We start from the raw sequence: 24388 nt of genomic DNA on the forward strand, positions 1-24388 counted from the left end.
ATGATGGTTCCTAGGTTTTGTAGTAGTCATCCACCGTGGTCGTAGCTAAAAAAAGGCATCTGGCCAATCAATCAATCAATCAATCAAAGTTCAATTAACCTGTTGCAGTCTAACTAGTTGCCTATGACTATGCAGGCGCTTCTCCAACCGAAGCAAGAACACGAGACCCAACGCCGAGCGGGATCGCTCCCAGAGTATACAGATGATGCCGAAGTGAGGAGTGCAGACTCAGCCCATTCCCGTAACCCGTTCAACCCATACCCGCAAAACTATGCCCAAACCCATACATAAGAAATCATTTGATGAACGCAGTGGAGTGCACCCTCCACTTCAATCTCTCAAAGGCATCTGGCCTTGCTAATCATACAGCCGGGGCGAGATCGACGTTTACTATTCCGTAGTACATACATGTATGCATGGGGCCAAATTTTTCACACCAATTGCTGCGGGTTCTACCATTATGCTCGAGGATATATCCTTTAGAGGAATCACATCGAAGATGCTTGCAAAAATTTCGCAAGACCGGAAACCAAGTCTAATGCTTCCTGGAAAAACCCTTTTAAGATTATGCAGCTCCGAGACAATCTCTCAATCAATCCCCTCCTATGAGATCAAGATCTTGAGGAAATTCCACATACCATGCAATTCTTTAACATCCCTTTTCGCTCTGATAGCCGTCCCCGCCTTGACCATGGCATCACCTGTTAAAGATACCGATTCGGGAGTTACGAAAGGTTCCACTCCCCCTGGCGGATATCAGCGAAAGGGGGTATGTGATCCGAGGAAATAAAAAAACACATTTTCTAAAATGGGTTGGTATGTAGAAATGTTACGGAACCACACAAGACGTTTCAACATTTCAATTCTTCGTTTCAGCACTACTAATTGCTCTCCAGTAAAATTACAACAACTTAAAAATAGTGTGGCGGACCTGGTGGTGATGATGGAAAGCCTGTGGACGGTCGAACAACCAGAAGATCCAGTGTCCCGGCAGCTATTAAAGAAATCAACTTCATCAATATGAGTGGTCAAAGCTGTTTAATGGGGGAATCCGAGGCAGGATCGAAATCTAGATGCTTTGCCTATCGGGCTATCTAGGCTTCTTCCCGTTGACGCGGGTTGCTTCGCCGAGTCAGGCCCTTCCGCGATATAGTGGTGGATCCTTTTTTCTAGCTGCTCAGGTTCCTAAAGACCCTCAGCTCCTCGCGTAGCAATGCTTTACTTTTCACGGTAAAATTCCAACTGCATGTTTGGAAGAGAATTGAAGAGCGGTAAACTTGGAATACAAGTGTGGTACATGCCTACGCTTGGCACAAAAGACTCTAGACAAACAGCTCAGGCTGATGACTCTCTATTGAATGCGCACCGTGACAAAACCCCCATTACAGAGAAAGAATCTACGTCGTTAGGCTTTATCAATTAAAGCTTTACTTCGTATAGGATCTCGAAGCCTACCTAGCCTATTAAATTATGCATTAAACCAGCTTATAAAAGGCTTCTAGCTCTAGCTACAAAGTCATATTTTACAAGCGCAAGAAATCAAGGAATTACGCGCCGCCAACGAGAAGCAGAAGTAAAAGCGTACTCGATCCCGAAGGCCTATTCCTACCGAAGAAGGCCTCTCAATTCAAGAAGCTTCCCAATTGATTACTAAGCCGGTGGAATCAATTGAAGCACCTCCTCCCCCTCCACGAAGAAGCCCTTCGCCGGCTTTACAACCACGTATACGGGCCCCCCAAAGTGTAGTGGTTGTGGAGAAATAGGGCATAAAATCAATAGATGCTCGGATAGATGTTGTAATTTACTGAATTGAATTTAATGGCGTTATAGTGGAAATAAATGCATTTGAAATTCGTAGGTTGGGTTGGGTGCGCAGCTCGATGGTGTGCGCAGCTCACTGGTGAAATCCGTCAGTTGGCCTGGTTTGTCTGCGGGATTACAGATAAGATTGTGGAAAATCACGTGATATACATGTATCATAGCACACGTGACTTGAGGATTCTGCCTAAGGCGCCAACCTCTTTTCCCCCCCTTCTTTATGTCATCATAGCTGTCGGGACATCTGGGGAATGATCACAGCTCCAGGCGACTGTTATAACAAGGACTAGGTCAGATGCATACTTCTTTATAAACTGGTACAAACGCCTTAATCAGGGACCATACCCATCTCCGACCCGATAAAATTCAGCCTCTTGTATCGATAGTGATCCTCATTTCTCCGCATTATCAAACGCCGCTGGATGGCATTTTATCACCACCATCACTGGCTTCTGAAGCTGTTGCCATGAGTGAAGTGGTCTGACTATAAGCCTTTAGTCTTATCCAAAATGATGTCCTCTAACATATTGTCACGATTCTTACCCCCAACGGGCTCACCATCGGTTTACGAGGCCATTCGCCAACATGACGCCGGCTCCGAGTACTCTGATCTTGAAGAACGTGCAGGCTTGGTTTTAGACGACCAACAGGAACAGTTCAGTGAGCGGGAACTGGAGGAAGCACTAGCGGATGCGCAGGACAGTGAAATAATCAGTCCCAGCACTGCATTGCTCGACCAACCACGGTCGGGCAAGGTACCCGAAGAGCGAGCTTCTCCATCTGGCACCCGCCGTCGCAAGTCGTCCCAGCCTCGGTGGATTGCACATGAGTCACCTCTCGGCTATGAGCTTGATGACCATGACGAAGACGTCCCTCAATCTCTCCTGATAGAAGGTCACCATGAAGACCTGAAATCACGGTTACCTCCTCCACCTCGGTCTCACGACCGATCGAATAGACGAAGTACTCCCAGTCTTGGGCCATCATCGCAACCTCCTGGAGCTCGTTGGAATGAACGAGCAGTACATCAACCACCGCCCAGTGAAAGCGGCCATCCAATAGGGAGCTGGTTCACTGGTCAGCACCCCGGCCTTGCCAATGTTGACCCAAAGAAGAAGGCAATGTGGCGGTGGGCAAATGTCGAGGATCTGGATAACTTCTTAAAGGACGTCTACATATACTTCTTAGGGAACGGAGTTTGGTCTATTCTGCTGACCCGGGTGCTGAACCTCTTGTAAGTTCATGATAATACCCTTTTCAAAGAATCGTGGGAGACGCTAATAGTACTTGCAGGACATTTGCATTCGTCGTTGGTTTCTCTACATTTTTAACCAACTGCATTGATTACACTAAGGTCCGGCGGAGCAAGACTCTGGGTGATATCCTTGTGCCCCGATGCACAGCGAATATGTCCGGGTCGTCTACATTTTTGCTGTGGCTCTTTAGCTTCTTCTGGATTGGGAAGCTTTTCCAATACCTGCTAGACATTCGCAGGCTCAAACACCTGCATGACTTCTATCTCTACCTACTCGGCGTTTCAGATGCCGAGGTCCAGACGATTTCTTGGCAGGAAGTCGTCAGTCGATTGATGGCGTTGAGAGACTCAAATCCATCTACCGCAGCTGCGGTTTCCACCAAACATCGAAGATTCCTGGGCAGCCAGTCAAAGCAGCGAATAGACGCTCACGACATTGCTAACCGCCTAATGCGCAAGGAGAACTATATGATCGCGTTGGTAAACAAGGATATCTTGGATCTCACTCTTCCTATTCCATTCCTCAAAAATCGACAACTGTTCTCCCGAACTATGGAATGGAATCTCAATCTTTGCGTCATGGACTATGTCTTTAATGAGCAAGGCCAACTGCGAACCCTGTTCCTCAGGGACACGCATCGAAGAGCGCTGAGTGATGGGCTACGTCGGCGCTTTGTTTTCGCTGGCGTCATGAATATTTTCGTAGCGCCCTTTATTGTGGTCTATTTTATGATGCACTACTTCTTCCGATACTTCAATGAATTCAAGAAGAATCCGGGCCAAATCGGTTCCCGCCAATATACACCTATGGCGGAATGGAAATTTCGCGAGTTCAATGAGCTTTGGCATCTCTTTGAGCGTCGGATCAACATGTCTTATCCATTTGCCAGTCGGTATGTTGACCAATTTCCCAAGGATAAGACTGTTCAAGTGGCACGGTTTGTTTCTTTCATTTCTGGGGCTCTTGCCTCAGTGTTGGCCCTTGTCTCAGTGATAGACCCAGAGCTCTTCCTTGGGTTTGAGATTACGCCCGACCGGACTGTGCTATTCTATCTTGGTGTTTTCGGTACAGTCTGGGCTTTTGCGCGAGGGCTGGCACCCGAAGAGACCGATGTCTTCGATCCCGAGTATGCACTCCTCGAGCTGATCGACTTCACACACTACTTCCCGTCCGGATGGAAGGGACGTTTACATAGCGACGACGTTCGGAAAGAATTCGCAGTCCTCTATCAGATGAAGATCGTGATATTCTTAGAAGAGATCTTGAGCATGATTTTCACTCCTTTCGTCCTATGGTTCAGCTTGCCTAAATGTAGTGACCGCCTCATTGACTTCTTCCGGGAGTTCACCGTGCATGTTGATGGTGTGGGCTATCTTTGCTCTTTTGCCGTCTTCGATTTCAAGAAGGGCACGAATGTGCTCTCCCAAGCTGGACCCGCGCGCCGGGAACCTGGAAAACAGGATCTACGCACTGATTACTTCTCAACTAAAGACGGCAAAATGCTAGCTTCCTACTATGGATTCTTGGACAACTACGGTACCACCAATCAACCCACCAGCCGGCGATCATTCCACCCACCGCCAACCTTACCAACCCTCGGCTCGCCCACTGCAGCCGAGTTCGGTGCTCTCCCTGACCATCTCCAGACACGTACTGGACCCAACTACGGTGTGCCGTTTAGCCCTCAAATAACGATGGGTGCCTCTAAACTAAGGCAAATTGGAGGATTTGATCGCCGCTCTCCTGCCCCGTCCATGCTTCTTGACCCGCACCACCAACCCTCGACCACCGGGTTCCGCGCCGTAGCTCGAACCACCCCTCAGCAGCACCAGCGCTCCCGGCTCGGACGCTCAAAACACCCGTCCACGGGTTCTATCGACGACGATGAAGAACCACTGTCTCAAGACGGCCATGATTCAGCAACACGGCAGTCCGGTGCTCGTACCGGTACTTCCAGTACAGGCGCAGGCACAAGTGACAGCCACCTCGGCGATTCTTGGCGCATGAACCCACTCAGCAGAGACGAAGATGACCCCGCTGAGGGCGATGAAGACGAAAATATCGACGCCATCGCTGGCGGGGGCGGTGTTTTGGGCTTAATTCAGCAGTTCCAGAAAGCCAACACCGAAGGTAGACGGACAAACGTGGGGATATAGATATCCATTCTCCTATGCAACTTCTAGGATAATGGTAGGCTTTAGGAAGATCATAGCCTATATGCTTCAGCCACGATATATGACCATTTCATGCGGAGTTCAGTCTCTAAAGCGAACATCTAATATTGCGCTATCTTGTCAGCTATGGTGTAGGTAGTAGTGTCTTGTGTTGGTAGTCCAAATTTCACAGTTCAATAAAGAAGTACTATAGGAAGAGCGGATGCACCTATGCACATCAGGCACTTATCTTCGGGGTGGACACATGAATGAACGCGCCTGCATGTTAAGTTAGTACCCCTCCTTTCCTCTTTCTTTCCTTCTTTTTTGGTTCACACTATTACTCTCGACGCGTCTTTCTCTTCAACTTCGCTCCTAAGCCACGTTCATATCCACAGAAACACACACTAGCAGCTACCTTAAACAAGATGCTTAACCTCATATACGGCTGTATCTCGAGAAGATCGACGAAAAAGCCACACCATCTCACCGACCCCTGATCCCCATATTCCATCGTTTCCGCTGTTGTCACCAAGATCCTCCATGCCAATGAACCATACTCGTTTCACAAAGAACCGAACGAAGAAATATCCGCTGATAACTGGACCGACAAGGCTATCTTTTCCATGGCTCCGAGAACATGATTCAGTCCAGTGCGGACATGGCGTCTGCCCTAATCCACTACACATCTCGGAAAGTACCAATCTACTCTGTGTGCAGTTGGATTCAGCTGTCAGAATTGAGCTGTTTGCAACTAGACTAGATGGCACAAGTCTTCTCAGCGAGCTGGTCGTGCTCGTAAGGCGTGGCTCCCGGAAATAATGCATGGGAACTTGGAATTTCGGGTGGCTGAAACCATGCTCCAGAGGGCTTATATATTTTTAGTCCAAGTTGACCGGAGCTCGTCTCTTCACCTATTCTAAGAATAGCTATTTTTGGTCCGTATGTTTGTTCATCTAGCCCCTTTTGGATTAGCAGGGACCCTGGGGCTGACACCATCCACATTTCAGCTTGTCGATTAATTATACTGGATCAAGAGATTTGTACCAAAACTTACAACATAGGGTATCTTTTCTGAGGTGTACATCAATGATCCAGGATATGCCATTGTAAGCCTACTCCGAATTAAGCAGAGTGTCATGTATCTCCGTCCGCTGTATAATGCAGGGGTGACTAGCACACCCAATGCGAGATGAGCCTTTCGGTCCACATTTAGGACCGAGGTAGCACTTTCATATAAATTAACGGGAGAGTTGATTGATGATAGGTCAATCCGAAGACCCTTACGGATTGCATGCATCTAATTCAGTCATGGTCCGGAATCCGGGGCCAATGATCGGCGTTGAACCGCCCTGGCAATTCGCCCTAAAAAGATGTGCCTGGGCAGTCCCCACTATGTTGTTTGCCTTAAGGCCCGAGAACCGCGGCTTTACAGGCGTCGTGGACCAGTTGGGATCGTCGAAATCAGTAGAATATATCACTCCCCTTAGGAGAAAAGAGGGATAGAAAGTTGGAAAAATACAAAGAAAAGACATGGAATGGAAGAAGCTGAGGACGTAAAAGACAGAAACACCAAAATAGAATAGGGAGGCTCTCGCATGTGGATCTTTTTTATTTACTTTGTGGAGTCTCGTGATTTCATCTGGACTTTGCTAATCTCCTTGGTGTTTTTCTTCCTTTCTCCTTTCTTCAATTTCATCTCTCGAAAAAGATAACAGCCTGAAAGGTGACATCGCGAGATGTTTCGAGCTCGCCGATACCGAGTTCTGGTCATATTCGCGGCCGCTGTCGTTTTCACATTCTTCCACTTTGCGCGGTCACGCGATTGGAACTATACAGTCATTGAAGAGTCTACTGGCGCTCATTCACCCGATCTTGCCCATCCGAATCAACCAGCGACACCCAAATTTGAAACTCCGGGCGCTGCTGCCGCCATCGAGGAGAGCAGAAACCGTGTGCTTCCCGATTCCTACCGCGGCTCCACCTCCCCGCCACTGCCAGAGAATGTCATCTCCTCAGTGGGTCTCAATGGTGGCTCAAAGGATAGCGGCCGGCTTGACGATGCGTCCTCCAACCCTCCGCCGGTGAAGAAGCCCATGAACGATGCTCCGAAGGACTCCGCGAAGGGCTCCACAAAGGACCCCGTGAAGGAACCGGCAAAGGTGGAGAGCACCAACAGTTTACCACCACTCACGTCAGAGGATATCAATTATGCAAACGGGGAAGAGATTGACAACGGAGGGGCTGGCAGAAAGGCAGCGGAGCGCCATGAGCCTGGCGTTCCAACGGCCAAGTGGAGGAAGTTCCCAGAACGGTTCCCCGTCCCTGCAGAGAATTTAATCAAGCTGCCAAAGGAACAGCCCAAAAAAATCCCCAAGTTGCAGGCGAAGTTCAAGGATGAGTCGAGCTCCGACAAGCAAGAGCGTTTACAACGGCTTAGCACTATCAAGGCCGAGTTCACGCATGCCTGGAACGGTTACAAGGCGGTCGCCATGGGCCATGACGAAGTCAAGCCTCTCTCAAAGGGGTTTGAAGACCCATTCAATGGCTGGGGAGCGACATTGGTTGATTCTATTGATACTCTCTGGATTATGCAATTGAAGGACGAATTCTCCGAGGCTTTGGATGTGATCAAAAACATTGATTTCAAGACATCACCGAGAGCAGATATTCCGATGTTTGAGACAACTATCCGTTATCTTGGAGGTCTTTTGGGTGCTTATGACATCTCTGGTCATCGATACCCGGTGCTTTTGGAGAAAGCAGAGGAGATTGCTGAGGTTCTCATTGGTGCCTTTGATACACCTAACCGCATGCCACACCTTTATTATCGCTGGGCCCCGTAAGTCTTGCCGCAACTCATCTCTGATCATCTATTGGCGGCAACTAACCAAAATTTCTCAGAGAATATGCTTCGAAACCGCATCGGGCGTCTTCCCGGGCTGGCCTGGCTGAAATTGGGTCGCTTTCCTTGGAATTTACCCGTTTGGCTCAATTAACCAATCAGGACAAATACTATGATGCGATTGCACGGATTACCAACGAATTGGAGAAAATTCAAGACACAACGAGCATCCCTGGACTGTGGCCTCTACGGGTCAATGCACAGGGATGTTCCAAGTACTCCAAGAACACTCCCCCGCGTGATAACAGCCCTACGCGCGAGCAACACGCCGCTAGTACGACCAGGAGCACTACTACGATGACCCACAAGCCTTACGCTGCGCCGACAGACCTTGAGAGTTATTTAAATCTGATCGCACGCGACACAAACGCTGATCTCGAAGGAAATGTCCAACCTGCCAATGATACGCAAGCTGTAAGTGAACCTAGCATTCAGGCACGTGAGCCAAATACGTTATCAGCAGAAAAATGCAACGGGGGCTTAAGACTTCCCAATTCACCTCGTGATAACGGATACACCATGGGAGGAATGGCTGACTCGGCCTACGAATACCTGCCTAAGGAATACCTGCTACTGGGTGGCCTGAACGAGCAATACTTGAATATGTACAAGAAGGCAGCCACTGCAGCCCGCAAACATCTTCTCTTCCAGCCCATGGTTAAAGGTGGACGTGATATCCGATTCATAGCATCAACTACCCCAATAACACCTGGAAAGGTTGCAGAGCTCACTTCCACTGATCTTGAATACGAAGGTACTCACTTGGCATGTTTTGTCGGCGGGATGTTCGCCATAGGAGCCAAGGCCTTTGGCATCGATGGTGATCTGGAACTCGCAGCAAAACTGACCGAGGGTTGTGTTTGGGCTTACGAGTCCACTCAAACCGGAATCATGCCTGAACGCTTCCGCCTTCTGCCCTGTGAGAAAGGCTCAGACTGTGAGTGGGATCAAACCCTCTTTGAGACCGGCGTGGCACGCTACTCGCGCGTGGACCCCGGGGCAGGACATTCGTTCCGCAATGGAGAGAGCAGCTACGAACAGCGCGTGAATATGATTGCGCACGATCCGCCGCAAGGACCTGCGAGCGGGTCGATTCCCATCCCCATGCCGGGCTCTTTAAACCCTCACGATAGCGATGTGTTGGTCAAGCGTAACGGAGTCCTATTAGAAGAGCGCGCGAAATCATCGTCTCCTGCTTCAATCTCGACTCCGACTCTCGGTGAAGCTGAACTGCAGAACCGAGATGCACCTCGTTCAACTTCATCGCCCGCTTCACCTCACATCGCCAAAGTCGGCAAAGACCACCTCCAAACAGGCATGACCAGTATCCCATCGCCAAATTACTACCTTCGGCCCGAGGCGATCGAGTCTGTTTTTATTATGTATCGCTTAACTGGGGACGAATCTTGGCGTCGCAAGGGATGGCAGATGTTCGAGGCCATCTCGAAGTATACCCGAACGGATCTGGCCAACGCGGCCATCCACGATGTCACAGCCCAGAAACCGATCCATAAGGATACGATGGAGTCTTTCTGGCTCTGTGAAACGTTGAAGTACTTCTACCTTTTGTTCAGCGACCCCAATGTCGTGGACTTGGATAAATATGTTCTGTAAGTGATTGACGTAGCCCGTAAACAACACTTGTCCAACAGCTAATTTTTACAGGAACACCGAAGCGCATCCATTCCTGCGCCCCGTGGCATAATTGTGTTTTGCATTTTGATACCAAATGAAAGTCCTTTCTTCTATAACACGTACCTGGTAGTCCCCTGAACCTCGAAGTAGGCAAACGTAGTGTGTTCCTGGAGGTTGACCCGCAGTGGAACTCTCGAACTCCCCCCTCCCCCAAGCCCCCGCCCTTCAACTCTCTCCAACTCTTCAAATCGGCACACAAACCGGCATGAGCTGTCTGACGGGAAATGGAGCCTGAGGTCTCGGAGACTGAGTTCTGGTCTGGTATGTTGTTCTCAACTTCTTTTCTCCTTTCAAGATGATGCGACGTGACAATTGACCGGCTCTCACAGAACTTCAAACGATCGTCTCCAAGCCCTGTGACTCCGAAGACGAGATTGACGACGCCCTCCGAGCTTATCTTAGTCTAACATCTCAACACAAAGGTAAAAGACACGCCAGGTTCCGAGAAGCAATGTCTCTACCCCAACACACTCCCCTGTGCAGCGCCACGTCCGCCCCCAGCTTTGTTTTCACTGCGACTAACTAGCCCACCCTTCTCTAGATGAATACCTCCGGTCGGAAACAGATATCTCCCGCTGTTCCTACAAGCTTTTTACGTCGAGTATTTTCGCTTCACATGCGGACTACGTGCGACGACAGATTCTCTACGGTCTCTTGCAGGACGATGACCCGACTACACTCCTCTTCATTGCGTCATTCATCCTCTTTGACGGACGACAGAATGAAGCTGTGCTTCAGATGCTGAATGAGGAGGGCGCTTTTGCACGTCTTCTCGAGCTGATACAGGCGATGCGGAGGGCAGATCTAGATGGCGACGCGGGTCTTCATCGCTTGTTGATGGACCTTGTGTATGAGATGTCCAGGATACAGAGGGTCAAAATCGAAGACTTGGGTGCGTTTAGGATATAGATTTGCTGCTACTGATAGCTGATTATGAGGCTTGTGTGCAGTTCTCGTGGATGACGATTTCATTCGCTGTCTTTTTGATATCATCGAAGATCTCTCTGACGATGTTACCGATCCGTATCATTACCCCGTGATTCGGGTGCTGGTGAGTACTTGCTCGGGCTCTTTATTGGAATGGGATTGACAAATTGCACAGCTGGTTCTGAACGAGCAGTTCATGATCTCAGCCCACGATCCGGTGGACGGCCGGCCCTTTGCTCACTTGACCAACAAGGTCATCAAGGTCCTATCCGTGTATGGTGGGATGTATAAGACATTCGGGGAGAACATCATTCTTCTTATCAACCGTGAAGGTATCAGGCAATCCTCCTGCTCAATAAAACCGATGACTGACAACGTGCAGCCGAGACATCCCTCCAGTTGCTCACATTGAAGCTTCTCTATCTCATATTTACCACCCCTAGCACATATGAGTACTTCTTTACGAACGATCTACATGTTCTGGTCGATATTTTGATCCGGAATTTGCTTGATCTACCCGAGGAGGCCTCTGCACTGCGACATACCTACCTACGTGTTCTTTACCCGCTTCTAGCTCATACACAGCTACGAGACCCGCCGCACTACAAGCGTGATGGACTTCGAAGACTACTCAGCATTCTTGTTCGGGGTCAAGTCTCATATGGGAGTGACACAGAGCATGAGAAAATTATACATTTTGAAGAGGTTGATGAAACGACACGTCGACTTGTCGCTCGGTGTGCGACGGTGGATTGGCTGCGTAATGACGAACCTCCCGACGCAGCAGAAACGCAAGAGATTCCCATTCAAGCGACAACGGCTACTATTGAGACTGTTTTGGATCAAGGCGAGCAGCATGCGTCAACTATAGACATCGGTGAACAGCTCGACATCTCCCGCACACTCTCGCGATCAAGCGCAATTGCTAGCTCGCCTGATACAACATCACCAACGCGAATGGACTCATACAGTTCGTCCGACGCAGCAGAGATTCGGAAACACAGCTCAATCCACCGGCTCGGCATGAATCTCGAGCCCGCATCCGCGTCTTCACTAAGCGTTCAGGCCGTTGCAGCACAGCACGAGAAACCAGGCATAATAACCCCCAGTCGCAAAGACAGAGTCCCTGCCGCCCCTGTCAGTGACGAGACACCAATAATGCGACCATCCAAGGTCAAACCAGAGCCCCCAAAATCTCGCCGCTGGCGCGGGCGCGGGCGCCGTCTGGCCGTGGATGAAGAAGAGCCTCACTCTACTGGCACAAGCAGCGACGGGCAGACAATCTCCGAAGGCGTCGAAGTCAGTCCTACTACCGTCTTGACTTCCAGCACACTGCCGTCACAGACACTTACTACTGATCACCGCGATTCCGGGTCGGGTTCTACTCTTGCACCCCCAGATTCACGGCCGCGGCGGGCCGCATCAAATCCACCCCCTGCCCTCCCTCCACCACGTCGTTCCAGCCATAACACACCTTCCTCAAGTCACCACCGGCCAGTAGTTCCAACAGCCGGAATGGGCCGACATGGGCAGGCTCCACTTCCGCCAAAAGCGCGCCGCTGGGGACGTGGCAAGCCGCAGCACGGACAGAGTGACTCGGTCGAGAGCGGGGCCAGCAGTGTTAGTCCGTCAAAAGAATCCGAGACTGCTGAAAATACGCCCGTATCTGCTCAGCTAGAACTGTCACCAGAGGCCAGTGTTGTTTCAGACCCGTTCTCGCCGAAGTCTCCCATTCTATTGATGTCACCGTCTGAGGCTACTGCAGACAAGGTGGATGGCCCAGCCGATGGTGCTGTCGACAACCATGCGACTCTCAGTGTAGAGGAGGCAGTGCAGAATGTCTCTCTGCATGAATAGTTGCTTCTCGCTTTGTTTTAATTCCCTTGTTTTTCGTTATTAGATATATTCTTTGCCCTCGGCTCATTTTGAGATTTTTTTGGCATCAAGCGTGGCTGTTCGGGCGAGCAGATTGGGACATGATAGGATCTGTCTCTAGTTATTTTTGCATGGCATGGATATTGGTGAGGACACCAGCGAGGACTGGATCCCAGAACAACATAATAGAGTATTTTCGCTGACAAGATTGGAGTAGTTTACAATAATAAACCAATTTGAATATAAGTACAAATCCATCTCCTACCAAGCAAAACTTGCTTCAGTTAACTTCCCTGGACGACCTCGACTAGAAGCTGGCCATTGATGCGAAAGATGAAAATCACCTCAAATCTTCAACCCCCAGCTTCGCCCCAGCCCAATAGCGGTATTCCACCCAAACCCAGCACACTGTCCAATGCCAGTAATCTTATCAGCAATCGCCTTCCGATCCTCAAACCGGCGCTCCACAAACGCAGCCGTCTCCACAAGATCCGGCGTCGAGTCACGGGTCATAACAACCTCAGCACTGGCATATATAGCCGAGACCGCAAGACGGCGCGTGTACCAAGTCGCATCGACAGCGTCATCACCAGACAAAGCAAGAATATCCGACGCAAGGGCATGCAGTTCCGTAAGAGAGAGGGGGATATTAGCAAGAAGCGACATCTGCGCGAGAGCCTATCAAACCGTGGATTAGTATGGGAAATCTCCATCTGCATCTAGATCCTTTCAAAAGAGAGGGGGGGGGAGGGAAACAGACAACTCACATCCTGCCAAACATCCTTAACTTCGATATTCATTCTCAACCTCTCCAAAAGCAACCCTCTAACCCTCTCCTCAACACCAAGCTCATGAACATCCTTCCCCTTCTCCGCCGCAATGCGCCGGAATAACCCGCCCTCCTCGACCTTCCCACGCAACAGACCCCGTCGACTAGCAAGCCAGAAGAGTACAAGGTCGAATTCGCCACGCGGGAGTAGCTGCACCGAGACGTCGAGGAAGCCGGCGTCCCGCGCGCCGAGGGTTAGTGCTGTGGCCGAGAAGCCGTGCGTGGGCACGTGGGTGAGTGCGGCGGTTAGGATTGCTGTTTGGGAGTTTGTGTAGGAGTGGTCTGGGAGCCTGCCGTGCAGGGCTGAGTGGTAGGTTCGGTGGGGGAGGGGGTGTCTTTGATTTGTTCGGGGAGTGCGGGTTGTTGGTGTGGATTGGAGGGTTGGTGTGCTTAGTGCTCGGGTTTGGCGGATGGATTGAGTTAGGGATGGGGTGACGACCCTTTTCGGGAGAGCGCGGGCGAGGTAGGCCATGGTTTTGGTGAGGTTGGGGGAGCCAATGGAGAGGTATGTGTGAAGACGTGATGGTTGGAGATGGATTGGGAGGCTGGTCTGTGCGCTGGGGGGTAGTATAAGATCCGAATGGATTCGGTGGTATCATACCTGATTTACGTCTGTTTTGATTGCGGTTTATATAGAATAGATTCTAAGGTTAATTTGAATCGAGCTTATAGTTGTACAAAGCCCACAGGCAGCTCTAAAATAGAGTATGGGACACATACGAAAGATGAGCTTCTCCAAGCTTCACTCGACCACACTTTTATGTAGACAACAACGTAGGATGTGGTCAGATAATCCTACTAGCATGCTTGTAATAGTAGTAGGTCCTACACTAGAGATACAAGTGTAGTGTCCAGAGTAGCGGTGAAAGCGTGAAAGCCATATTTATACCTGTTTGTTCTGTCAAGCTGAGGACCTCGGGGGAGAGACAAACCGGTAGCTCTGTTCTCCGTATAAAAGCGCTAGAATCCAAAAAATCCGAGCAGTTTCCAGATCCTTCTTCTGTTCCGAGCAAAATATCGATCAAACGAGATGGATCGGAGGACGCGATGGCGATTTGAACGACTTGACGTCAAACCTTGAGAGACAAGAAAATTACCGGAAACGAAAGTCCAAGCCCCTACAACATAGAACAACACCCCCTACCGCAGGAAACTAACCGACGAGTTTCCAGATCAACAAAGGAACTACAAAACCTACAAAACAAAGCACTGGAATAAAAGGCACATTCCATTTGAGAAGCATTTGATCAGCCCAAAGGGGCACTCGAAACCCATTTTGCAAGGACGAAGTCCCGAAAGAACTGAAATGGGAATAAGGGAATCATGAATCAAGAAATTGCGAAAAGAAAATAGCCAGACGCCCCCCTGTCAATGAAAGTGACTAGGTAAAACAAGGACGAAAGTGCTTTACATGATCTGGTCCTGGGTCAGACCGACGGTCGACTCTTGACCTTCCATGTCTTCGGAGCCCGAAGCAACGTTCATGTACTTCACGAAGGTGATACCTAGAGGACGACCACCGTACTGGTAGCCAGAGAACTTGGCTGTGGGAGAAGGGCATTAGTATGTGGGAATGGCAATGCAATACAAACGAAAACGTACCAATTGCGGTTTCAGCAGTGTCAGGAGTATCAAACTGGACAACTCCAGTACCGCGGGAGCGGCCGTTGGGCTCATACTGGATTTCAGCGCGGTCAACTTTGCCGATAGTGGAGAACAGATCGATCAAGTCCTCATTGCAAGTAGACCAGGGCAACTGGGTTCGAGTTAGCATTCCACATTCCATGTGCTTGTCATTGCACATCCTAAAACTTACGTTGCGAACATAGATAACAGCACTCTTCTCGCCGTTGGAAGTGGCATAATCAGTGAAAGGGTTGGGGGGTCCAGAGGGAACAGGAGGAGCACCGCCGTGCTCAAATCCACCGGGGAAACCACCGTGGCCACCAGGGGGACCACCGAAGCCGCCACGTCCAGAGAATCCGCCGCCAAAGCCTCCGCGACCACCAAAGCCTCCACGGCCCATGGGACCGCCAAAGCCGCCACGACCGCCAAAGCCACCTCCAAAGCCACCACGACCACCGAAGCCAGGGCCACCACCAGCGAAACGATCTTCACGAACTTCAAGAGGACGACCCTGCCAATCATATCCGTTAAACTGCGCAATGGCGTTACGCGCATCATCAGGAGACTCGAAAGCAACAATGCCAGAGCCCTTGGGACGTCCGGTAGGGTCGGTGTGCACATCGGCACGAATGACGGCACCCTGCTGGGCTGTAATACAGAGTCTGGGTCAATTCACCTCATACTAGGCTGAAAAGTAGGGATCCCAGTTCAAGGGGATTTTTGATATGCACTTACCAGCTGAACGAAACAGATCCTTCAAGTCTTGCCAGCCAACGTTGAAAGGAAGCTATACCTAAGGGTCAACAAGGCCTGCCAGAACTTAGCGTAACGGGGGGGGAGTAAAAAAAAGAAGGGAACAAACGTTTGAGACATAAATCTGGCGGCCACCACCACCTGCACCTGGGGGTCCTCCGAAACCACCACCTCCGAATCCACCGCGGGCACCGGGGCCGAAATCACCGCGTGGGGGACCACCAACGAAGCGGGGCTCGGATTCACGGTCCTGCGGACTGAGGTTAGTTCAGTGTAATCACGTAATAGCGACACCATAGACTTTGCGGAGACATGCCTCACGAACGTAAACAAGGCGACCCATCAGGCTCTGGTTGCTGAGCGTATTCACGGCGTTTTGTGCTTGGTCCCTGGTTGCATATTCCACAATCCTGGAGGACCTGTCAGTGAAAGCGTTCAATTTCAAGAAAGATCAGAAAGTACTCACCCGCATCCCTACAATATCAGGACAGCCAATGTCCACCCGTCAACCCTACACAAACCACGAAAATCGGGGGAAATAGAAGGAGCTAGCCCCTCTACATGTAAGCGCCCACCTTCGACATTCCATTAGGAAGAAGCAAAACATCGGCAAAGAGAACTTCTCCAGCTGTAAAACACGAGATCACAGCCCCGGTCAGCTTCAAACAGTCCAGCAAATCACCATTCCAAATGCGCAACCCTGCTCACCCTGTCTCATAAAATCCTTAAGGTGGTGCCACTTGACATCATACGAAAGGTTGCCCACATAGACCCGGCGGTCTTGCTGGGACGAATCGCGAACGGTCTGCATCATATTCTCCTTGGCGACGGTGCGGTCCTCAAATCGAGCGGGGGGGTATCCACTGCGTCCACCGAAAGGAGAGCCTGAGCCTGGGGGTCCAGTTGCTGCTCCGGATGCACTCAAAGGGGATCGGGAACGGCGTTCGGGACGGCGGTATTCGTCACGCTCACCACGGCTGCGGGAACGACTGCGAGGGGAGTACGAACGACGGGTACGCCGAGGAGGACTGCGAGAAGAACGACGACGGGGCGAGCGAGACCTCTCACGCTGGATGTGGTCAGACATGAAAAAGTAGTTAAGAAAGACGATCGCGAAAGCGGGGCAATATTTTTATTTTGATGAAATGGAGATGAGAAGAAGCGAAAGACGTGTTCAGAGGACAGTCGCTACCGTGGAAGGCGCAACTCCGAGGGGGGTCCGGGTCCTCGGCGTGGGTCAGGTGACCATCAGCTTTTGAGGGGGTGTTTGTCTCAGATGCACTGAGGACCTCCGGAGTAGGAGCTTGGAGCCACTGGCAAATCGTTGTTTGCGCACACATCTGCATTTAATTTTTTGGGGGGGGAAATCAAACAATGCGATGGGAAAGTGGTTCCCCTTTCCACTTCATGTTCACAGATCTCCAGATCTGGAAGATCTCTGATCGAACAGACATGGCGGTTTCCACCCCCGCACTGACCACACTTTTGCGATCATTGATATAGACCTCAAACCAACGCGCAACGTTGGAACAGTTTGTATAATCGTCGGGAAATGGGAAGGGGAAAAAAGAAAACGGGGGTTATCGGTAAACTTACTTGGTATGGTCGATAGACGTCGGCTGGGCGGATGAGGCTGTCAGCGGAGAATCTCAAAAAAAAATCAAAAGATAGGAAGAAATAGGGAAATGAGAGGAAGCGGGGGGAAGATGAAAGGATCAGGCGTCAAGGTTCAATCATTTGGGGGGGGGGAAACAAGACACGGTGATTGGGCGAAGGCATGAAATGACCGGGGACCTTCGAGTGTACCAGGCGGATGAGAGTAACAAACGAGTAATACAAAGATACGAAAAAGAAAAGTGTATTCAAGAGGACACGAAGAACCTACCCATGATTCCGGGGCTCGATGGAGCGTGAAGGTAAGAAGTTGAATGTGGTACAAAGGTAGAGAAGGGGAGGAGGAGTAGATGAGGAAGAAGGGACAAAAAGAGGAGTTGTTCTTTGGAGTCCGGATCCTATCAAAGACTCTTGGGAGGGAAATATCATGGAGAGAAGAAAATACAGAATTCCGATATGTACTTGGACAACTCGGGCAAAACTCGTCACCGCCTCGGGGTGTCGCTGAGATCTTCTTGTATACATCGATGTAGCTGTAATGGTAGTAGAGATGAAGCTGTCAACCGACAAGTAGACATATGTTTCCTTTCTGATTCTCCATGGAATACAATAACCCTAAATTATGATTCATGGATTGCAACTAGATGTGCATTATGTAGGTCCTGACCATACAGACTAGCCTTATCGCTCTTATCGTGCATCTCAACAGCACCAAGCATACATGTACTTCCGTACAAACCAGAGCTCATGACTGGTTGTAAAGCGTATTTCAGTTACTAAATGGCCATGATCTGCACAATGTCGGAAATACTACAATACTTTCAACTGGGACATGTTCATTTGCATCTTTTTCTCTAAAAAGAGCACCAGACTTCAATTAAAAAAAAAAACCCCTCGAACAGGAAGTCCTCCCCCCGGAAAAATGAAAGAAATGGGTGCTTAGTGCCCAGCACTGGGAATCAAGAATCAATCCATGAAACAAATAATTGGGAAGCGAAGAATGCCCCTGCGCCACATCCTGCCGATAAAACGAACGCCGATGCAGCATGACTGGTATGCTGTGGGAGAGACGGGACTTGCGTGGAAACTGTCCCAACGAGAGGATCACACACGCCTTGAACGGACAAGGACGAGTTGCATGAGGGGCAAGGAGTGGTGCATGTACAGAAAATTTAGGAAAAATTGAAAAGATAGGGTTTCAAAAAAAAAAGGAAAAATAAGGCAAACGTGGAGGTGAGGATGGGGTGGGGGGACCTATGCTGCTACATTGGTGTGAGGATAACGACCTGGCATCTTCATGTCCAGTGTAACACTGTTGTCTGTATTCGAACGCATCAAGTTGGGTGGAAGCTTGGCTGCACTGTCTGATTCAGGACCTTGATTGATAGGAGAAGTGTCAAGACCAAGGGTCTGGATCTTAGGGGGCTCAAGCTCCTGATCATCTACCGAGGTAGGATTGGTATGGTTTGTAAACTCAGTCACGTTGGTGTTAGTAGGCGCTGTAGAGACACTACCCCGACGATCAATGTGGGCAGGAGCTGAGTGATCACGACGATCAGCCATACCAACACCCGAAATGGCAGCAAGGGAAGCCTGGTCTCCATCAGATCGGATCTCGCGGTCATCCGGGTTCGAGGGTTCCAACTGCTGGCTCTGCCTCTTCCTCTGCTTCGCCACTACCACGGACGGTCCGATCCAGTTGCCATAGTAGCTATTGTGTGGGGTACCTTTGGGGAGAGAACTTTCATTGATCCCCTCATTGGACCGGTAGCTTTGGTAGGAGTTGTCTACGTCGCGGCTACCCACTGATCGTAAGCTTTCATCAAATGCACTGGACCCATCAGGGTACGATCCAGCAGCCCCTAGCGTGTCTCTGCCGGCGGAGCTGTCCTCGCTGGAAGGTGACAAGGGAGCCTGGAGATTCCGGTCAAGCTGGACGTCGCTGGGAAACACACCTCCAGCTTGGCGAGAGGATACGGGTCGGTCTTGAGTCATGACCGCGGATCCCGCGGAGTATGGAGTGCGATCGGCTTCATCGTCTTCCAATACCTCGTTGTTCACAAACATGCTACTCACGTTGCGGACGTGCTGACGGACGAAGGCGTTTCGTGCTTCTCCTGTCATGTTGCTCAAGCCCTCGATATCTGTATACCAGGACATCATGGTATCGTGAGATTCGGCCCGGAAGACCCATGAGTGGCCTCGGTGCATTGTGCCAGTCTGTCGACCCTTCAACATGAATTTGTGAGAGCTTGAGTCTTCCTGTGAGTGGGAGCCGAGTTTCTGCTCTGGCAGATAAAGCGACATGACGGGCGTCTGCCATGCTACACGATCCGCCGACTTGAACTCGTGGAGATGCGTCGGCGACAAAACATACCTTGAGTTGATTAGACATGGGCTTAATACCGCGCGGGAAAAGGGGCACTTACCAGCCCGGAGTATAACTCTTGAGGTACTTGCTCTTGCGCTCCAACATCCCAGCCCTGACTTCGGCAGCTGCTGGATGGCCCTTGCCAGGATAGGTGATGCTCTCCACATCCCGGAGAGGAACTCGAGGATCGACGAGCTCTGCTGTGCCAGCGACAAACTGGTTCCACTCGTGATCCTGGGGCATGGATATTGGACCCGCTTGGAGCTTCTCGGCGGTGTCAAGAGCTTCATTGGCTTCGCGTCGAAGGATGCTAGCATAGGCATTGTATGCTTTCTGGATCTCGCTCACAACAATCCCCTCCAGTTCACGACCAGAGTTCTCCAGGTTCAAGAATGCCTATAGGAGCAAAATTAGATAAGCAACTAGTGCAGGGGGGGAAGTCGGCACAAACTCGATGCAAGTAGTTCTCCTCCTCGATCTGTTTCTCGACCTGCTTCTCCACATTCAAGCGCAGGATGAATGGATCACCTTTGCCCGATATCGCAGAGGCATCGGCATCGACAAGCCCAAGAGCCTCGTGCAAGTTCCGTACAGATCTGCGCGTGCCGTCGATCTCCTTCTCGACGGTGTTCTTGAAATCACCCGCAAGACTCCTGATCTCCTTGGTTTTCTTCTGGAGATCGCTGCGGAGACCAGTCAATTGGCTGATCACCTCGATCTCTACCTCGACAGCTTTGTTGGCCTCGGTATAACCCTGTCGATGGAAGTTTTGGAGGATCTCCGTCGCATCGGCCAGGCCACCCGATTGAAGCAACCCCGGTGGAAGGGTCTGGTTACTGACGACACTCGAAGCGGACAGGAACAGCTTCGCTCTAGTTTCGTATGATTTCTGGACCTCTTTAAAAAAGATAATCAAGTCCTTCAGGATCTTGCGCCAAGCTAAACAATAACAGTTAGTAGAATGTTCATGACCCGCGCATTGACAGAGTAAAGCCCACCTCCAAACCGATTCGCCAGCACCTCGGTCGGGTTACCGTTGGTAGGGATCGGAGTCACGAAAGCACTGTTGATATCGTCCGAACCATCGGTGTGATACTTTTCGCGATCACCCAAGCTCAGGCTCCGCACACTTCCCGCGCGCAGGCTTCTCCGACTCCCATTGCGCCGCAGGCTCCCCTTATTGCTCAGCGAGGCTTTTTTCCGCAAGGTGCTCGAACGGGAAGGGATCGTGGAGCGCACGTGGGACATGGTGGAGGCAGACCGCTGCATGCCAGCAGGGCTCTCAAACACCGAGTTGCGGTGACTGACGGTATCGAAGTCCTCCTTAAACCGGGGGTTGTGAGGGGCCCGCGACGACTCGACGGCACCGGAGCCGTAGTGGCATGCTGATATACCGGCGAAGGAATTCGGTCGTGATAGAGTAGACCGCGGGCCGTACCCGCGACTTAAAGCCCCCGAATCGTTGGGTTGCGGGATTATGTATGTGTCCTGTGAGGGCGTCTGTGGCCGTGCGGCCATCGCCATATCTGCGAGAAACGTGGGATTTGTGGTTTATATGGCTTTCGTAGAATAAGTATTGAAGTAAAAGATTGGAATTTAAACGAAGGTTGGAAAGAAAAAAATTAAAATTTTTTCAAAAAAAAAGGAAAGAGAAAAAGACGAGACTCAAGGATAATAGCTCCAAGAGTTCATCTAAAGTGGCGTCTTTTTTGGTTACCTGGCGAACGCAGCAAATTGTATGCGGGGGAGGCACAAAAGCATAAGATTGCCCCACTCAGTATGGGAAAAAAAAAGGAGAATGATCAGAGGCTTCAATATAGGGCAGGGAACTGAAGGTTAAGGAATTTCTTACGATGACGTCTACGAGATGCGAGATGGTGACGACCTTGGAAGAAACTGGGTTTTCGGGATGTCCGGGATAAAGAGAGGGGGAAATCCATCTGACTTCTAGTTTATCTTCTATATTCATGGTTGACGTACTGGATCGGAATAAAAAGCCGTCTGAAGTATTCTATTCCTTCTCGTTCACGCTATACATAGTAACATAAAGGGGACTCCTATAATTTAAATGGTTGCCTGTAGGGAAAGTGGCTGAGGGACTCCCCTAAGTTGTGAAAAGGAGCAAAAACTAGAATAAGATTATTACATCCTCTAGTGAACATAATCCATTTTGATCTGTTGGCTCAGAGTAAAAAGAATAAAAGGGGGAATGATAGGTATACTCCCCCCCCCCCTGATCATCCAGTGATGAACAGTGCATGACGTCGGTATCTGGGGAGCTAGAAGGCACTGGGAATTTGGTCCTTGACCATATTACAATTTTTTTTTCTCGGCTCTTTCGAACTACATCTTCGTTTGGTTCCGCTCGTGCGTACCACATTGCCCTTTCCCTCTCGGCTGCTGTAAGTAGAGGTCCGAGCTGCTCCACGTGATATTGAGGTCGCCAAGAAAGATTGATGGACGTCTATTGACATCATGTGCCGACGTGAGGAACAATTCCGGCGGCCATTTTAAATCCGAGGCACTGAGATTCCATTTGGAAATCATTCTTAAATGAGTACCGGAGGTTCTATATCCATCTTATTGAGCGATATCTCGATGGGTTCTCTTGGACTTGTCGCAACACTGTTGGTATTTTTGTCGAGTTCTTCGCCAGAGCTGCTGATACAATAACGTTTCGTTTGATAAATACCCTACTGATCTTAACCAACCAGATATTTCGCGCAGTAAAAATTCCGACAAGTATTGCGGAGAACAATCGTAGTTGAGATCACACAGCTTTACTGGGGCATCGACCTGACAGTCATCCGAGAAGCTATTCTGGGAATTGGGTTCTCTTCATTCCTAAATCTGGACTTGCTTCCACATTTGCAAGAAGCTAATTCCAAGACTTACGTTCGAAACAATGTGGTCCACACTGGGTTTGGGTTCAGACTTTGATTTCCGTGTTGCATAGTTGAGTCTCGCCGAATGGATTTTAGGGACCGATAGAATTGCTTTGGTGGTCATCATAGGCATTTAGGATTAATTTGACATTCATTCTCTAGACATTTTTGCGTCTTCGTCACTCGCTCCCGGTTTGTAGGTTAGGAAGGTCTGATTTGTACACTTGCCCACCAAGCAGCATCAACATCAAAATGCAGTGAATCCCCTTCGTACATCACCAAAAATCTAATTTGGCAAGACCCATTAATATTGCACCAAATCATAGTGAACCATGCCATGGGTGGATTCTCGATCTGAAGCTCCTTCTTACGAGCCTTTCCAATGTTACATAAGCAGAGGATCTGCTCGGCGCATTATCTGGCAGCAGCCAGAATGAGTCATCGTTGGATATTTCGGTTGATAGATTAACGAGTGTGTCTTTTACAGTCTATTGCTTATCGCAGCTCTGCCGACTAACTAGCTGGTTGGCTTAGGGGTAGACAACACGTTGTGCACGCAACGAAGTCAAAAAAGAATAGTCGCGCCCGGGATCGAACCGGGAACCTTCTCGGACCTTGTTGTGAGCGAGACGCCATGACCATTAGGCCACGCGACTTGATTAATAACCGTAACATCGAGAAGAAGTTCCTGAAAATCGCTTTCAACTTCAAGAGAAAATTGGCATTGCCAGTGCAGTCACACATCTCATCGAGGACTACATCGTGTGGGCTACTCGGGTAGAAGAGGTACAGGTAAGAATAGACTACTTGCAGATTGTACTATTGCCACTCGGTTGGCTGTTGAGCTTATGCGAAATGCTATAATTAGCCGTCTCTACGAATTAGTAGATTTTCGTACAACAAAAGTAGAGCAAAGATAAAGTACATTGCAGTGCAGTAACTAGCTTGATGGCTCAAAAAATATTAGTCGCGCCCGGGATCGAACCGGGAACCTTCTCGGACCTTGATGTGAGCGAGACGCCATGACCATTAGGCCACGCGACTTGTTGTTAATCATCCTTCACAGGGTGCCCTACATATTCTTGTCACGCATATAGGTCACTTGATAAAATTCCCATCTGTTTCTACAAGGTAAAAAAATGTCAGTTTGCTCCTGATGAATAAAACAAGGTTTGAAAAGACACCTTTGGGTCATAGAAACAATCTTGCCCCAAATCATCGTCTAAAGTCGCGTGGCCTAATGGTCATGGCGTCTCGCTCACATCAAGGTCCGAGAAGGTTCCCGGTTCGATCCCGGGCGCGACTAAAATTTTTTGAGCCATCAAGCTAGTGATGCATCATTGTGAAAGAAGCAACATCAGCAGAGTGTGAGTTCATGGCAAATTCTTTTTTCCATGCAGATTGGCGAATCATGCTCGTCAGGCGATGAGCCTCGAGAATAAGCGCTAGAAAGTAGAAGCAATATGAGACCAGGTCATTTCTTTTCTATAGTTCCTAGGAACGGCTGTAGAGCAAGCGTTTATCGTAAGAGCGAGGGGCTGACGTGGACAGCTAGAGCATTAGGGGTGAGCGTTCATGGTTGCTCAGGGCGTCGGGAGGGGGCTAGTTCAAGGCTAGGCTTTGGGAACCGAACGCTTCTCGAGATGACAGTGTTACTGTAACTTATTTTACACAAAATGAT

General features: G+C 49.8%; 6 protein-coding genes and 3 non-coding genes across 9 annotated transcripts; 4 read left to right on the forward strand and 5 right to left on the reverse strand.

Annotated features, from left to right (window-relative positions):
* Positions 1 to 2327: 2327 nt before the first annotated feature.
* Positions 2328 to 5230, forward strand: Pdw03_0923 (Autophagy protein Apg9, putative; the record flags this gene model as incomplete). The annotated part of the gene is made up of 2 exons (XM_014679168.1): positions 2328 to 3052; positions 3112 to 5230. The coding sequence occupies 2 exons, from the start codon at positions 2328 to 2330 to the stop codon at positions 5228 to 5230; spliced, it is 2844 nt and encodes a 947-aa protein (XP_014534654.1).
* Positions 5231 to 6966: 1736 nt separating this feature from the next.
* Pdw03_0924 (Class I alpha-mannosidase 1A) lies at positions 6967 to 9837 on the forward strand (the record flags this gene model as incomplete). Its single annotated transcript, XM_014679170.1, has 3 exons — positions 6967 to 8069; positions 8132 to 9742; positions 9798 to 9837. 3 exons carry the CDS (start codon positions 6967 to 6969, stop codon positions 9835 to 9837), a joined length of 2754 nt encoding a protein of 917 aa, XP_014534656.1.
* A 214-nt stretch (positions 9838 to 10051) lies between these two features.
* Positions 10052 to 12611, forward strand: Pdw03_0925 (Protein dip1; the record flags this gene model as incomplete). The annotated part of the gene is made up of 6 exons (XM_014679171.1): positions 10052 to 10088; positions 10157 to 10249; positions 10369 to 10719; positions 10778 to 10878; positions 10930 to 11086; positions 11137 to 12611. 6 exons carry the CDS (start codon positions 10052 to 10054, stop codon positions 12609 to 12611), a joined length of 2214 nt encoding a protein of 737 aa, XP_014534657.1.
* Positions 12612 to 12974: 363 nt separating this feature from the next.
* On the reverse strand, positions 12975 to 13930 carry Pdw03_0926 (Ubiquinone biosynthesis protein COQ9; the record flags this gene model as incomplete). Its single annotated transcript, XM_014679172.1, has 2 exons — positions 12975 to 13307; positions 13397 to 13930. 2 exons carry the CDS (start codon positions 13928 to 13930, stop codon positions 12975 to 12977), a joined length of 867 nt encoding a protein of 288 aa, XP_014534658.1.
* Positions 13931 to 14865: 935 nt separating this feature from the next.
* On the reverse strand, positions 14866 to 17726 carry Pdw03_0927 (Nucleotide-binding, alpha-beta plait; the record flags this gene model as incomplete). The annotated part of the gene is made up of 11 exons (XM_014679173.2): positions 14866 to 15002; positions 15061 to 15214; positions 15275 to 15732; positions 15820 to 15871; positions 15947 to 16087; positions 16154 to 16247; positions 16304 to 16311; positions 16413 to 16465; positions 16546 to 16906; positions 17434 to 17456; positions 17723 to 17726. The coding sequence occupies 11 exons, from the start codon at positions 17724 to 17726 to the stop codon at positions 14866 to 14868; spliced, it is 1485 nt and encodes a 494-aa protein (XP_014534659.2).
* Positions 17727 to 18705: 979 nt separating this feature from the next.
* Positions 18706 to 21346, reverse strand: Pdw03_0928 (Pleckstrin homology-type; the record flags this gene model as incomplete). The annotated part of the gene is made up of 4 exons (XM_014679174.1): positions 18706 to 19828; positions 19881 to 20218; positions 20274 to 20761; positions 20821 to 21346. The coding sequence occupies 4 exons, from the start codon at positions 21344 to 21346 to the stop codon at positions 18706 to 18708; spliced, it is 2475 nt and encodes an 824-aa protein (XP_014534660.1).
* Positions 21347 to 23283: 1937 nt separating this feature from the next.
* Positions 23284 to 23363, reverse strand: Pdw03_tRNA142. The gene has a single exon. It is a non-coding gene; the product is annotated as a tRNA-Val (tRNA).
* A 308-nt stretch (positions 23364 to 23671) lies between these two features.
* Pdw03_tRNA141 lies at positions 23672 to 23751 on the reverse strand. Its single transcript has one exon. It is a non-coding gene; the product is annotated as a tRNA-Val (tRNA).
* A 182-nt stretch (positions 23752 to 23933) lies between these two features.
* Positions 23934 to 24013, forward strand: Pdw03_tRNA131. Its single transcript has one exon. It is a non-coding gene; the product is annotated as a tRNA-Val (tRNA).
* The last annotated feature ends 375 nt before the right edge of the window (positions 24014 to 24388 follow it).

Source organism: Penicillium digitatum, chromosome 4, assembly GCF_016767815.1.
Source record: "Penicillium digitatum chromosome 4, complete sequence".
Classification (NCBI taxonomy): domain Eukaryota; kingdom Fungi; phylum Ascomycota; class Eurotiomycetes; order Eurotiales; family Aspergillaceae; genus Penicillium; species Penicillium digitatum.